General features: G+C 40.4%; 3 protein-coding genes across 4 annotated transcripts in view; all 3 read right to left on the bottom strand.

Annotated features, from left to right (window-relative positions):
• PAPSS1 (3'-phosphoadenosine 5'-phosphosulfate synthase 1) overlaps window positions 1–3526 on the bottom strand; it is a 49977-nt gene extending 46451 nt beyond the window's left edge. The window contains exons 1-2 of one of the 2 annotated variants that reach the window (XM_088132994.1): window positions 3154–3526; window positions 888–1002 (exon numbers count right to left, since the gene is read on the bottom strand). In XM_088132994.1, coding sequence (XP_087989120.1) covers window positions 888–1002; window positions 3154–3213 — 175 coding nt within the window. In that variant the 5' untranslated portion in view covers window positions 3214–3526. Of the gene's footprint in view, window positions 1–887; window positions 1003–2690; window positions 2866–3153 lie in introns of those variants that run through there. The other variant, XM_025169923.2, reaches the window with a different exon arrangement.
• A 3904-nt stretch (window positions 3527–7430) lies between these two features.
• On the bottom strand, window positions 7431–8075 carry LOC148216880 (general transcription factor II-I repeat domain-containing protein 2B-like). The gene has a single exon (XM_088133250.1). It carries the CDS (start codon window positions 8073–8075, stop codon window positions 7431–7433), a length of 645 nt encoding a protein of 214 aa, XP_087989376.1.
• A 64-nt stretch (window positions 8076–8139) lies between these two features.
• On the bottom strand, window positions 8140–8982 carry LOC148216879 (general transcription factor II-I repeat domain-containing protein 2B-like). Its single transcript, XM_088133249.1, has one exon. It carries the CDS (start codon window positions 8980–8982, stop codon window positions 8140–8142), a length of 843 nt encoding a protein of 280 aa, XP_087989375.1.
• Between the last annotated feature and the right edge of the window lie 4258 nt (window positions 8983–13240).

The following is a 13240-nucleotide window of genomic DNA, read 5'->3' as shown; positions in this document are numbered from 1 at the left end:
TGTAGGGCTTTAAAGGTAATAACCAACACCTTGAATTGGATCCAGAAGCAAACTGGTACCCATTATAAATAACAAATTAAAAGGATTCTTAGGGCTGCAACCTTGGTCCAAGTTTCTATAGTTTTCTTTAAATAAAATCATGTAAATTTAACATTTTGATCCATTCTTAGTCAGAAGACTCCTTTTAAAATGTCACTTTCAATCTAGATAAAGAAGGTATTTATACTGACTCATCATGAATTAACATTTACCAGTGCAATTATAATTGTTTGAAATAAGATTATATGGGGATCCTAAATCTCCTTTTGTATATTTCCAGTGTTTCCTCTTCTTTCATATAAATAGTGAGGAATATGCTCTACCTTGCTCTCCCTGAATATGATTTTGAGGTCTGAGAATCCCTTGGGAATGATGCAGAGAGGAAGATATGAATGATTAAAAAAAAACTTGGATATAACCCATTATGTCTTAAATAGCCATAATATGCTTTTTTCGCCTCTTCCCAATAAGGCAGTGTTGTCCAAACTTGGCCACTTTAAGATGAGTGGACTTCAACTCTTGGCTGGCTGGGGAATTCTGGGAGCTGAAGTCCATTCATCTTAAAGTGGCCAAGTTTGGACAACACTGCAATAAGGACATACCATTTGCCTAGTAGGCAATAAAGAAGCACACAATAACTGTTGCTGAAAAATATATTAGTATTACATAAATAGCAAGATAGAAAGCAAGATAGAAAAAGAGCATCAGATTGAGGAAGCTGATGTGACATTTTATATTCCTGACACTTAGGCTCGTTGAATTATTAACTTGTTCTCCCTGCTATTGATGTTGAGGAAAAAATGGGAAAAGGCTAAACTAAACATATTTGATAGGCAGCACTTTTGTACCTGTTAGCCATACTGTGCATCCCCGAAATCCACTTCTGGTCCCTACCACCTGACCCCTCTTATTTCTGCTGACATGGTGGGCTTGATAGGTGACATTGGTAGCTCTCTGCATCCCCTGAAATAAAATAAGATTAAAGGGTAAAATGTTACTGTTTCTTAAGCATCCATTAGTACTTATAAAATAGGAAAGCAAACTGGCATAAACAAATTCATTGTCAGAAACCAGAAAGGCTTTAGTTGGGAAATGAAAAACTGTTCCAGCCCCTTAGATAACAAATATTTATCATACATTGCATGACTTCACAAATTTTAGCGCTGAATATTCACAAGCTGTCAAAGAACTTGACTTAGTCCAGCACTGTGTTCCATAAGATAAGCATGGGTAAGATTACAACCTAAACAGGGCTATGAAGACACCACTAATACTGAAAAACAGCATCCAAGATGGTTAGCACTCTTCAGTAACTGATGAGAAAAGGGAAACAACCTGCATTTCAATAGCTCCAAAGAGATTTTATTTCCATATTGTGTCACATTTATATGTAGCTTCTACTGGAAAACAACAACATAGATATACATTGTTGGCTATCCTGTACAACAGAAAAAGCAATCTAAATAAAACTAAGGCTAACAAACAATTAAATCTTAGCCTATCAGCCATACTTAGATATAGGTTAAAATAATTCTGGATCCAGAAACTTGATTTAAGTAAGTATATCCTACTGCACATGTGCACTCTTTGTAATAAAAAGGCTTCTATATTATATAAGTTTTCCTACTTGATCTATATGGGAGTAGATTTTTTAACTGATTAAAGTATTTTAATCATCAGTTAAGAATGTCATTTACAAGTGTTACTTTACTTGTATACTCAATTTTTTCTGCACTTACCATTTTCCTGTAAAGTAGCTTAGATGAATAATTATCAAATGCTTGTAAAGTTACCCCTTTAAATCTCCAAAATAGTGTAAAAACATTATAAAAACTTTAAGACATGACACACATACACACACAAAAAAGTAAGAACCTTCTGTTAAAAACAGAACAGTGGTACTTCAAAGTTTATGCACCCTTTCGAATTTTCAATATTTCTGCATAAATATGACCTAAAAGTGATCTGTTCTCCACATAAGTCCTAAAAGTTGATAAAGAGAACCCAATTAAACAAATACATAAAAACATTATATTAGTTCATGTATTTATTTAGGAAAATGATCCAAAGCTACATATTTGTGTGTGGCAAAAGTATGTGAACCTCTGGGATTATTGTTCAACTGAAATGGAAATTAGAGTCTGGTGTTTCAATCAAGGGGATGATAATCAGGTGTGAGTGTGGGAGGTCCTGCCTTATTTAAAGAACAGAATTCTGGGTATTCACTATCAAAGTCTGATTTTCATGACACAGGGATGCTGGGAGTGTTATGGCTCAAGCAAAGGAGATTTCTGAGGACCTCCCAAAAACCAGTTGCTGACACTCACCCGGCTGGAATATTTCCAAGGAGTTTGGACTCTACCAATCCACTATCAGGCAGGTCATGGACAAACGGAGGCAATTCAGCTCCACCATTACCCTCCCCGGGAGGGTGGCCCAACCAAGATCCCACCAAGTGCACCTATCAGACCCGTGTGGATGAAACCCCACGTTTCTTCACGCCTGCCGGGACAGGGCTCTCATTCAACGAACAGCCCACAAAGAGCCTCAGTCTCTGAGTCGTCCAAGATTTATGAATGGTCACATTGTACACCCGGGATTTCAACCCCCCCCCCGCTTCCTCCTCCAACAGAAATGAAGTAATACTGTACAGCGGTGAAGGACGAGGGTTCAGCACTTCCTCGGACTTCTCGGCCCCGCATCTTCTGCCACTCGCCGCTCTGAAAGGCGCAAACGCGGTCCTGGATCCCATCCCCAAACTCCATCCCGCGGCCACGCCGGAGACGTAAGGGAAGCGAGATGATTCCCTTCCTCTTTTGTTTTTCCCCTTCTTGAAAGCATAATTAAATAAATAAATAAATAAATACGCAAGCCTGCGGATACGTCAATGGACGCGACCGTTCTCCTGAGCGGTCGAGCCTCCGCAGCCCGAATTATTCACCGCCGCGCAGCCGCCGCCGCCGAGCCGGCCCATCCGAAAGGCAGCCGACCGGGATGCGCCCGCGCCCAGCGCCTTGCTTTCGAGCAGCAGCGGGCTTCCACGCCGCCGTCTCGCCTGCCTCTCGCGGCATCGTCAGCTGCTGCCGCCCACCCAGCCTCCCGCGCCGAACCTACCCAGCTCTGCACTTTGTTGCTCAGCTTGACTTTTTTGCACTGGCTGGCGGGCAAATCCATTCGCGGCGGGCGCGGACAAGCAGAAGGAGACGGAGGCGGCGGGAGGTAGGAGGAGGCGGCGCGCGGGATGCAAGGGCTGGGCGCGGCCAGGGAAGAGAGGAAGGAGGCGCCGGCTTAAGAAAACAGAAGTGCGTGTGGTGGGAAGCGCAGCAATGCTATTTTGCGGGATGCCGGCTTGGCACTCAGAGGCTCTTCCCCGGCTGCTCCCAAGCGGGCTTGGAGATGCGGAGGGAGGAGAGTAAGTGGGGCGCGCGCCGGGACGGGCAGGGACCGAGGCTGCGCGCGCACCCACCGTTTCCGACCGCTCCTCCTCCCCCTCCCCAGCCCTCCCCGCAGTCCAGGGGGCGGCCTAGCCGGCTGCAAGCCAATTCTAAACGGGAAGGCGGCGTCTTCCAATTCAGGGAGGAGAGAGGCCCGGGGCTTCCGGTTTGCCGCTCTAGCTTCACAAAGGCTCGTCTCTTTTTCCCGGCTTCGTGGAAAGGTGGCCTTCGCAGGGCTGGGGCGAGCGAGGGTTGGGGAGCAGCGGCGGCTCTCCGCACGCGGGAGGGATTTTGGGCCGCCACAACATCGCTTCTTTTCCCTCTTCTAAATTAGGATGATAGAATGCTAAATTAGCCTTCAGGAGTAGGGGGTTTTTTTCCCCTCCCAGAGACTAGGAGCCCCCGAGATCCTCCCAAGGGTGATTGGGGTAGCTGGAGCTGTAGTTCAGCACATCTAGAGATCCAGGAGCTCCCTCCTTGTGGCCTGGAAATGCTGTAAGTCATTCCTGAGTCACGCCATGCAAGACTGAACTATGGCTGTCCAGTATGTGATGTGTGAGCCAGTCAGTGTGACTTTAGAGTGAAGTGTGACACGTGAAACCCTTTCAGTCGGATCAATTCGGAACAGTGCTTACCTCTGGCTTAGCTTGCGTTGCTGTAACAGACAACCACCATGCTCAAATTCATCTTGAAAAAGAGTTGTGTTTTGTAATGTAGCCACTTTTAAAAACCCCTTCGTTCCTGACTTACCCAACATGGCTGAGGTCACACATCCCTATCCATGGTTTGTTTAATCATGGTTTGAGTAAGCCACAAATGATTGGCCTCACACTATATACCAAGCCATGCCTTGCTTAGAAACTGCATTAGTTGGACATTGGGAGGATAAAATGTGTTTTCTCACTGAGCTTTTTAGCCTAGCATGTGCAAATACAGCTGTTTTACTAGCAGGATTCTTCCTTGGTGCAGCCTCCTTGCAGGGGAGGGAAAGGACACAGTAGTTTTCTAGCAGATAACTCATGTGCCGTTCTTTAAGCATGTTTATCCATAATTTCTAATAATTTTATTGCGAAATTCCTATTAAGTTCTAAACTTCTAACATCTAGAGAAATTTTCAGTTTTTTCAGAACACAGTTCGTTAAATCCTGTATAGCAACAGTTTTCAAAGGATAAAAAGGATTTTGCAGATCCAGGGCATTGTGGGGAAATGCGATAAAGCAAATTTGTATGTTGTATTGGAACTCCCTGAAGATACTGTTTTCATTCCAATATTTTCTACTTAGCAGCCTAAAATGAAAAGTCGTTACTGAAAATTCTCGCAATTTCAATATTTTCTGATATTCCAATATATATTCCAGACTAAGATAACCACAGTAGTTCCTATGGATAGGTGTCAATAGGATCTGATTTTATTACAATCTTTACTTCACCTTTAAGTAAATTAATTATCCTTTTCAGCTAAATCTATTCTAAGCCCAGAGACAGAAAAAATATTTAAAATATTCACATATTTTTATGGAATAAGAAATATTCACCTTTTACAAAAGCATAGTTTAATAGTTTCACTAGTTTCTTTCACCTGTGTAGCAGTGAAGATTTAACTAACTGTGTTCTGAAAAACATGGGTTGATCTCCCTTAAAATTACTGGTGAAGAAAACGTGTCCTTTGCTGTGTAACTGTTTTCATTGCACAATAAGTTTTTAATGGTCTTTCCTCACCCTAAATGTTTCAACACATCACATCAGTCAGGAATAACTCTATACAGTGAACAGTAATTTTTCAAGTATTTTAAGATAATGTAAAAATGGTCATACCTAAGCTAAATGTATTCATTTATTTGAAGTTTACACTTGTCTCGGTAGATTGTGAGAAAGTCAGTTAAAATATATTCCAATTAATGAGGATTCTTGAGGCACTCAGGTTCCACAGACTGTCTTGTATAATCCAGAAATTATAACTTATTCCAAAACATGCTGTATTTGTGAAGGAGGGGCCCCTAGAACAGTGAGGGGCCTGGCAGTGATGCAGTGGCATCACTGGTGGAGGCAGGGCCAAATTTATTGGCCCTACAGTATTTTGGCCCAATTTTCTGTTTGTGAAAACAGGTGGTTAAACCTAGCAGAGGCTGAATACAATTATTTTGCTAGGGTTTGTTTTTTTTTTTAATTTAAAAGTGTGGAAGATACCGATACAATTAGGAAGGCTTCAGAAAAGTAAACACAGTGTATGATTTAATAGTTATCAGAAGGACTCGGGTGACTCCCATAATTGGAAAAAAGCAGAAACAATAGAACGATAGAGATGCACTCTGTTAAAAGTGTCCATGTTTGTTCAGAAATGGAATGAAATTGGTAATATTGTAGAGCACAACTGGGTTAAAACAAGGGGAGAAATAAAAGTAATACTGTCATTGCTATCTGTCGTTGCTTGTGAACCAAAAAAAAAAAGCATTGTAGATCTTGCAAAGAAGACTTAGAATGAGCTGAACTTGGCAGAGGAGGTTAAAAACAACAAAAGTAACTTTTGCAGATACATTTAAAACTGAAGAGAAATGAATCACTGTGTCATCTGCTGCATAAAGCAAAATATTAACAGATAACAAAGAGAAAGCAGAACTATGTAACTATTTTGGCTCAATTTTCTCCAACAAGAGAACATATATTTCCAGACAATTACGAAGAGGCAAGATTGAAATTTGAGACAGGTAGTGAAATAATCAGCGAATAATTCCCGTATTTATCTTAAACATGTTCCTGAATCTATCATCCCCCATAAGGAGTAGACAGGAAAGAAAAGAAAAAACACAGACAAGGATCCTATGCAATGTCCTGTTTCCTCACCTTGTCAACCTAGTCTTTCCAGCCCCAGCAGAAATCAATCCTGGAGATTTTCACCTGTGCACTAAATCTGCATGCTGTGTGTGCATTTATCTGTTTATACCTGCCACGTTCCAAAAAAGGGCAAGGATAGGATAATTAAAATTAATTGCATCTAAGTTAATGGATAGCATTTATAATTAATCTCCTTCTGTTATGTATCAACCGTTATCTCTTTCACACAAACAAGCACACTTATGTGTTCCCTTTTTTTCCTTTCCATCAGGAACAGTAATTATATTTTAAATTAGATTACATTTTATTTTCAGCAGAAACAATTTTTAAAAAATTGAGGTGGGTTGGACAGTAAGGGATAATTGTCCTGGGAATGGAAGGAAAGAGAAAAGGAGAAATGATGCATGTAAAGAAATGGGAAAGAGGTGATTGAACACAAAAGGATGAAAGTGAAAGTATTAAAGGACCACAATTCATTAGGCAATCTAGACCAAAGGTACGTGGCTTGGTAATAGTACTTGTAGAAAACAAATGGAAAGAATAGTTGTGTGAGGCTTCCAGAAGACATAGTTGCTGTAACACTTTTTAAAAGGCCTTTTGCTCACCTAACACACTTTGTGGAAAACTTCTATTGAATGTTTTGCACGGCCATGTAGGACCTGCCTGTTTTCACAAAGCAAATAAAGCCAAAAACGAAGCACCCAACTATGACTGAGCTCGCAGTTCATAAGAAGCCATGATATGGTTTGCTTGATTTAAGATCAGGGGTGGGCAGTTAATTTTCCCAAGGGGCCACATGAGAAACTTTGACAGTTGTCAAGGGCCGGACCAATACACCTACAGTTCTGCCCAATATGTATCTCTTTATAAAAAACAGTAAATGAAGCATTACAACAATACAATGAAATGTGGACAAAAGAATACCACTATTTAATGAACATTCACAAAAACAGTTTCAAAAATGTGCAAAACTAGCATCCATTAACTTTACACAAAATATCAAGTATTTTAAAGACCAGCATCACATTAACTTCACATAAAAAAGCAATAAATGCACCCAGCATTGTTTCTTTGCTTTATCTGAGTTATTTTTTTTGTTGTTCAGTGAGAGAAATCTAGCCTGTTTTAGGCTTGAACAAGTGCACCGAAGTCAGGTTGAATATCTGAGGTGGATATGCAAAGGACAGCACACAAGTGATCATCACTTAGAGAGGATCTGTATCTGGATTTGTTGAATTTCATCACTGAGAATGCTTGTTCACATATGTAGGTGGATCCAAAGGGAACCAATATCCTCTGAGCATGCCTCCTTAAGTTTGGAAAGCTCTCCTCTTTGAGAGAAGAATAGAAATCCAGCAGTGATACTGACTTAAAGTGCTCTGCCAGTAGTTTGTCAGACTGCAGATCGATGAGTTCGAGCTGGACATCACTGATTGCATTATCCACACTGCTAGTGAAAGGAGAGGAAATCATGTGCATTTCACTCTCAACTGTTTTAAAGTCTTCAAATCGTCTTGAAAATTCACCATGCAGTGTCCCTAACGTGGATGAGTACCTGTGGAGGTGATCAGCTGATGGTGTGACTTCCTTCAGTGTGGGCATGTGGGCAAGAATGTTGCCCTCCAACTGGCTTGAGAGAAACTTCAACTTTCTCATGAAAGCCTTCACCAGGCTGTACATTTCATGTACAAAAAGGCCCTTGCCTTGCAGCTTGGTATTTAGTTCAGTCATTAGTGCAGTCACATCAGCAGCAAAAGCCAGGTCTGGCATCCAGTCTGTATCTGAGAGCTCTGTGATATCCCTGCCTTCTCACAAAATTCATGTATCTCTGCTCTCAGATCCCATACTCTCTTAAGCACTTTGCCCAGGCTGAGCCATCTGATAGCAGTTTGATAACCGATGTCACTATATTCACTGTCATGCTCCAAAAGTACAACAAACTCTGATTCAATGCTCTTGTCCTGATGAAGTTAACAATTTTAGTCACAACATCAATCACATGGTTGATTTTTAGCACTGACTTACATAACACCTCCTGATGTATAATACAATGCAAAAATATCAATTTCTGTCCTGGGTTTATTTCAGTCACTTTATCTTGCATCCGCTTCAGAAGTCCAACATTTTTCCCTGTCAAATTTGGACAGCCATCGGTTGTAACACCTACCAATTTGTCCCATTTTAGTCCCAGTTTATCCATGCATGCATTTACCTCTGTGAACAAACCACTCCCTGTTGTAGTCCCTTTCATTGACCGCATAGCTGCCAGCTCCTCTGTCATCTCAAAGTTTTTTGTTAATCCATGTACAAAAATGAGTAACTCGGCCATGTCGCAGACATTACAGCTCTCGTCCAGAGCCAAGGAGAAAAAGTCAAATTTGCCCCCTTTGTTTTGCAGCTGAAGCTCCAGATTTCCCGCGATGTCCTCGACCCTTCTCGTTACAGTTCGCCTGGAAAGGGGCACATTCACGAACAGTTCTTTTTTCTCCGGGCATGTTAGTGCTGCAGAGTCCACCAAACATTCTTTGACAAACTCCCCATCGGAGAATGGCTTGCTGTTTTTGGCGATTTTGTGGGATATCACAAAGCTCGTCTTGACTGCTGCATCCCTCAGTGTGTGAGCTTTGGTAAAAAATCCTTGCTGCTTTTGCAGTTTAGCTAGCAAAGATTCCGACATCCGTGCCCATTCTGCATCAGTCAGGTTTTTGTACTTCTCTGCGTGTTTCGTCTCATGATGGCAATTCAAATTATAATCCTTAGCTATCTGTTCTCCACAAACTAGGCATGCAGCTTTACCTTTGAGTTCAGTAAATAAATACTTGGAAGTCCATACCTTTTTAAAAACTCTGCATTCTGAATCAATCTTTCTTTTTTTCACGCTAGCTGACATCTTTAAGGGCTAAAGCAAGCAGTACAACATGTCCGCCAACACATTCAAATGAGGGTGTGTAAGGTCACACGAAAAAAGCCATTAATTTAGAAGTTCCTTCAAAATAAAAGTGCAGTTGTATTGCATGCTCATATTACTGTAATATATTTACACTGACTTTTAATTTACCAATGACTTCATGCGGGCCGTTCAGGGAGAGCCAGAGGGCCGGATGTGGCCCGCGGGCTGTACATGCCCAGGTCTGTTTAAGATGCATGATCTTACCCATTGTGTCTTGTAGAACATGTTTTAGTGTTAAGTGAGAATTCATCCAATTACAGTTTATTCGATAAACCAAAACTAAATAAATCATGTCTTAGTTAGACATATGAATCCAGGCCTCATCTGGATTACTCCATTACTCCACTCTATCTTTCCATGTTTCTCCGCTGTACAAATATTCTGGTTCTACTGCAGTGCGCAGGGACAGTCTGTTTTCTTTTGCCTTGAAGCCTAAACAAAAGCTATGGCCATCTTAAAACCAAAAAGAGAATGTTAACTGAATTGTTTACACTTATCTTCCAAATCAATAAATCTTTTAAATAGGCAAATAAAACTATTCATAGACTGTATATGAGGCTGCACTGCTTCTAGAATAAATGGGTGCCCTTTGCTTGCAAGCTTGCACGTACTGTATTCTGAGAGAGGAAATTAATCAGACTTTTTCCTGTAGTTCTAGATTGTGGCCACCAGAGGCCTCAGTAATATAGGCAGCTTCTTGCTTTCACTTTGATTATAAAACTGAATTAGGAAGTAAGCCTGATTTTTCAAAGCATTTCTCTATGCCTGCTTTCCTCAAACATGGATTCTAGATGTGTTGGACTACCATTCCCTTCTCCAGCCAACATAGCACAACATATCTGGAGGGCTCCAACTTGCAGAAGGCTAATCTATGCCAAGTTGTTTCAATGTTCTCTATACAGTATCCTTCAGTCAGTCAGTCAGTCAGTCAACATAGCACCACATATATGGAGTCTTTCTTTCTTTCTTTCTTTCTTTCTTTCTTTCTTTCTTTCTTTCTTTCTTTCTTTCTTTCTTTCTTTCTCTCTCTCTCTCTCTCTCTCTCTCTCTCTCTCTTTCTTTCTTTCTTTCTTTCTTTCTTTCTGCAAATCATCTCCAGCAGCCAGCAAGTAATTCCTTCTATAAACCCTAAGCTTTAGACAGTAGGAAGAATAATTATTCTCTCTAACACTGGTGCTTTCAAATCAACATTTTCTTGTGTTTCATTCACAGCATTTTATTAGGTGTCCATAGGAGTGGGGGAAAAGAGCCGTCTCATTCATGCATCATAGTATACAACTAAACAGATTTAGAAGAAATAAGAAGAAAATACAAAGCCAACAACCCTGATCAAAAAAAGGTTAAACTTTAAATAATTGCAGAATTGTGTATTTTAATTTTAAAATTTAATACATTTAATAAATAAATTTAATAAATAAATGAAATAACTGTTGAGAGACAACCATCAGATTAATATGAGAAAGAGCATAATAAAGTCCAGCTTGCTAGAAAAGGAGATTTTTTCCCCCTTACTGTTGGTTGTAAAAGATGGCAGACTTACCTGACATAGCAGTATCTGTTTCTATAGGCCAAATGAGACATTCTTTCACAGAGATGCTGGTATACAATTTGGGATTATATCTTATGGAAGGGGCAGAAACAGTTCCTTAGTCATGTTTTCGGCATACTCTTGGCATGGGGGTACCGTTGTTACACTGTCCACAGCTTGGACGAGATATATTTCTCAGGCCCTGAGATTAGTGTTTCTGAAGATCTAAGAATCTTGTAGGTTGTAGGGCCAAGTGTTATTATCCCATCTGCTGTATAATAAGGCCATAATGACAGTTGGAATCAAATGGCATCTTTGCTGCATAGACATTTTATGATTTTACCCCATTTGTTCTTCAGACTTGCCGATTTATGCCTGTATGAAAGTCAGTTGTTTTATGATTATATGAAGATCTATTGTTGTGTACAAACACACACAGGGATACATAATGTAACTAGCAGAACAAAAAGAGGAAAAGATAACCAAATCCTTCTGTAATGCGAAATAAATTTATCCAGGATTATTTAAGGCTTTAAAATTATGTGTGTTGTATTGTGCAATATGCATAATAATTTAAGAGCCAAAAACAAGGCAAGGTAAAATTGAAATTTCAGCAGCCATAGAGTAGCTTTAATTGAATGATGCAGTTTGAACTAATAATTATAGGACCCTATGCTGAACTATTCTTATTTTGCAACAATTTAGGATTTGTATTGGTAACTGCTCTCCACTAGAGATCATTCATAAATATTTAACATATTCCATACTAATAATTCCAGGCAGCTTTCTTAATCATTATGATGATCTCTTGAGTTTTGTCTTCATTTATTCATAGCAAACGTTTTGTAACCTTTTCTGCCCTAATCAGTAAAACTCAATAATTAAAACAAAATATTTTCATATCCTACTACCATGTAAAATATATATATTTTAATAACACGGTGTACATGTTAAATTTAGCCTAGATTGGTTTTAATCATGTAAGTATAGGATTTTAGTATAGTATTATATTAAAGAACAAAAATAAGGAGGGAAGGAAAAAAAGCATGCAGGTACAAACAAGAAACAGGATTCTTTTCTCACGGCATGATGCTCTCCACCCCTAGAAATATGAATGGATCTTGGTTTATTTAATAGTGATGTATCCACTACAATGGTGTCTTTGGGTTACAGATTAAACTATTTCAATTAATGTAAATACATGTGTTGTTTCTTTACGATCATCTGTGAGTGTGCTCCACATCTAAGCAATTCTTCTACAGGTGAAACTCGAAAAATTAGAATATCGTGCAAATGTTCATTTATGTCAGTAAGGCAACTCAAAAGGTGAAACCAATATATGAGATAGACGCATTACATGCAAAGCGAGATATGTCAAGCCTTACTTTGGTATAATTGTGATGAGTATGGCGTACAGCTTATGAAAACCCCAAATTCACAATCTCAGAAAATTAGAATAGTGTGAAAAGGTTCAATATTCTAGGCTCAAAGTGTCCCACTCTAATCAGCTAATGAATCCATAACACCTGCAAAGGGTTCCTGAGCCTTTAAATGGTCTCTCAGGCTGGTTCAGTAGGAATCACAAGCATGGGAAAGACTGCTGACCTGACAGTTGTGCAGAAAACCATCATTGACACCCTCCATAAGGAGGGAAAGCCCCAAAAGGTAATTGCAAAACAAGTTGGATGTTCCCAAAGTGCTGTATCAAAGCACATCAATAGAAGGTTATGTGGAAGAGAAAAGTATGGTAGAAAAAGGTGCACAAGCACAGGGATGACTGCAGCCTGGAGAGGATTGTCAGGAAAAGGCCATTCAAAAGTGTTGGGGACTTTCACAAGGAGTGGACTGAGGCTGGAGTTAGTGCATCAAGAGCCACCACACACAGACGGATCCTGGACATGGGCTTCAAATGTCGTATTCCTCTTGTCAAGCCGCTCCTGAACAACAAACACCGTCAGAAGCATCTTACCTGGGCTACAGAAAAAAAGAACTGGTCTGTTGCCCAGTGGTCCAAAGTCCTCTTTTCTGATGAGAGCAACTTTTGCATCTCATTTGGGAACCAAGGACCCAGAGTCTGGAGGAAGAATGGAGAGGCACACAATGCACGATGCTTGAAGTCCAGTGTGAAGTTTCCACAGTCTGTGTTGATTTGGGGAGCCATGTCATCTGCTGGTGTTGGTCCACTGTGATTCATTAAGTCCAGGGTCAACACAGCTGTCTACCAGGAGATTTTGGAGCACTTCATGCTTCCTTCCGCAGACGAGCTTTATGGGGATGCTGACTTCATTTTCCAGCAGGACTTTGCACCTGCCCACACTGCCAAAAGTACCAAAACCTGGTTCAATGACCATGGGATTGCTGTGCTTGATTGGCCAGCAAACCCGCCTGACCTGAACCCCATAGAGAATCTATGGGGCATTGCCAAGGGAAAGATGAGGGACATGAGACCGAACAATG

This window comes from Python bivittatus, unplaced genomic scaffold, assembly GCF_059951505.1.
Source record: "Python bivittatus isolate LINGU-HERP-01145 unplaced genomic scaffold, Pbiv_v1 ctg000070_np1212, whole genome shotgun sequence".
Lineage (NCBI taxonomy): Eukaryota > Metazoa > Chordata > Lepidosauria > Squamata > Pythonidae > Python > Python bivittatus.
The sequence above is the reverse complement of the archived record's forward strand: the minus strand, read 5'-3'. Positions and strand labels throughout refer to the sequence as shown.

Coding starts and splice junctions, on each gene's coding strand:
- LOC148216880 (XM_088133250.1), bottom strand. CDS start 8,075: ATGCCAGACCTGGCTTTTGCTGCTGATGTGACTGCACTAATGACTGAA.
- LOC148216879 (XM_088133249.1), bottom strand. CDS start 8,982: ATGTCGGAATCTTTGCTAGCTAAACTGCAAAAGCAGCAAGGATTTTTT.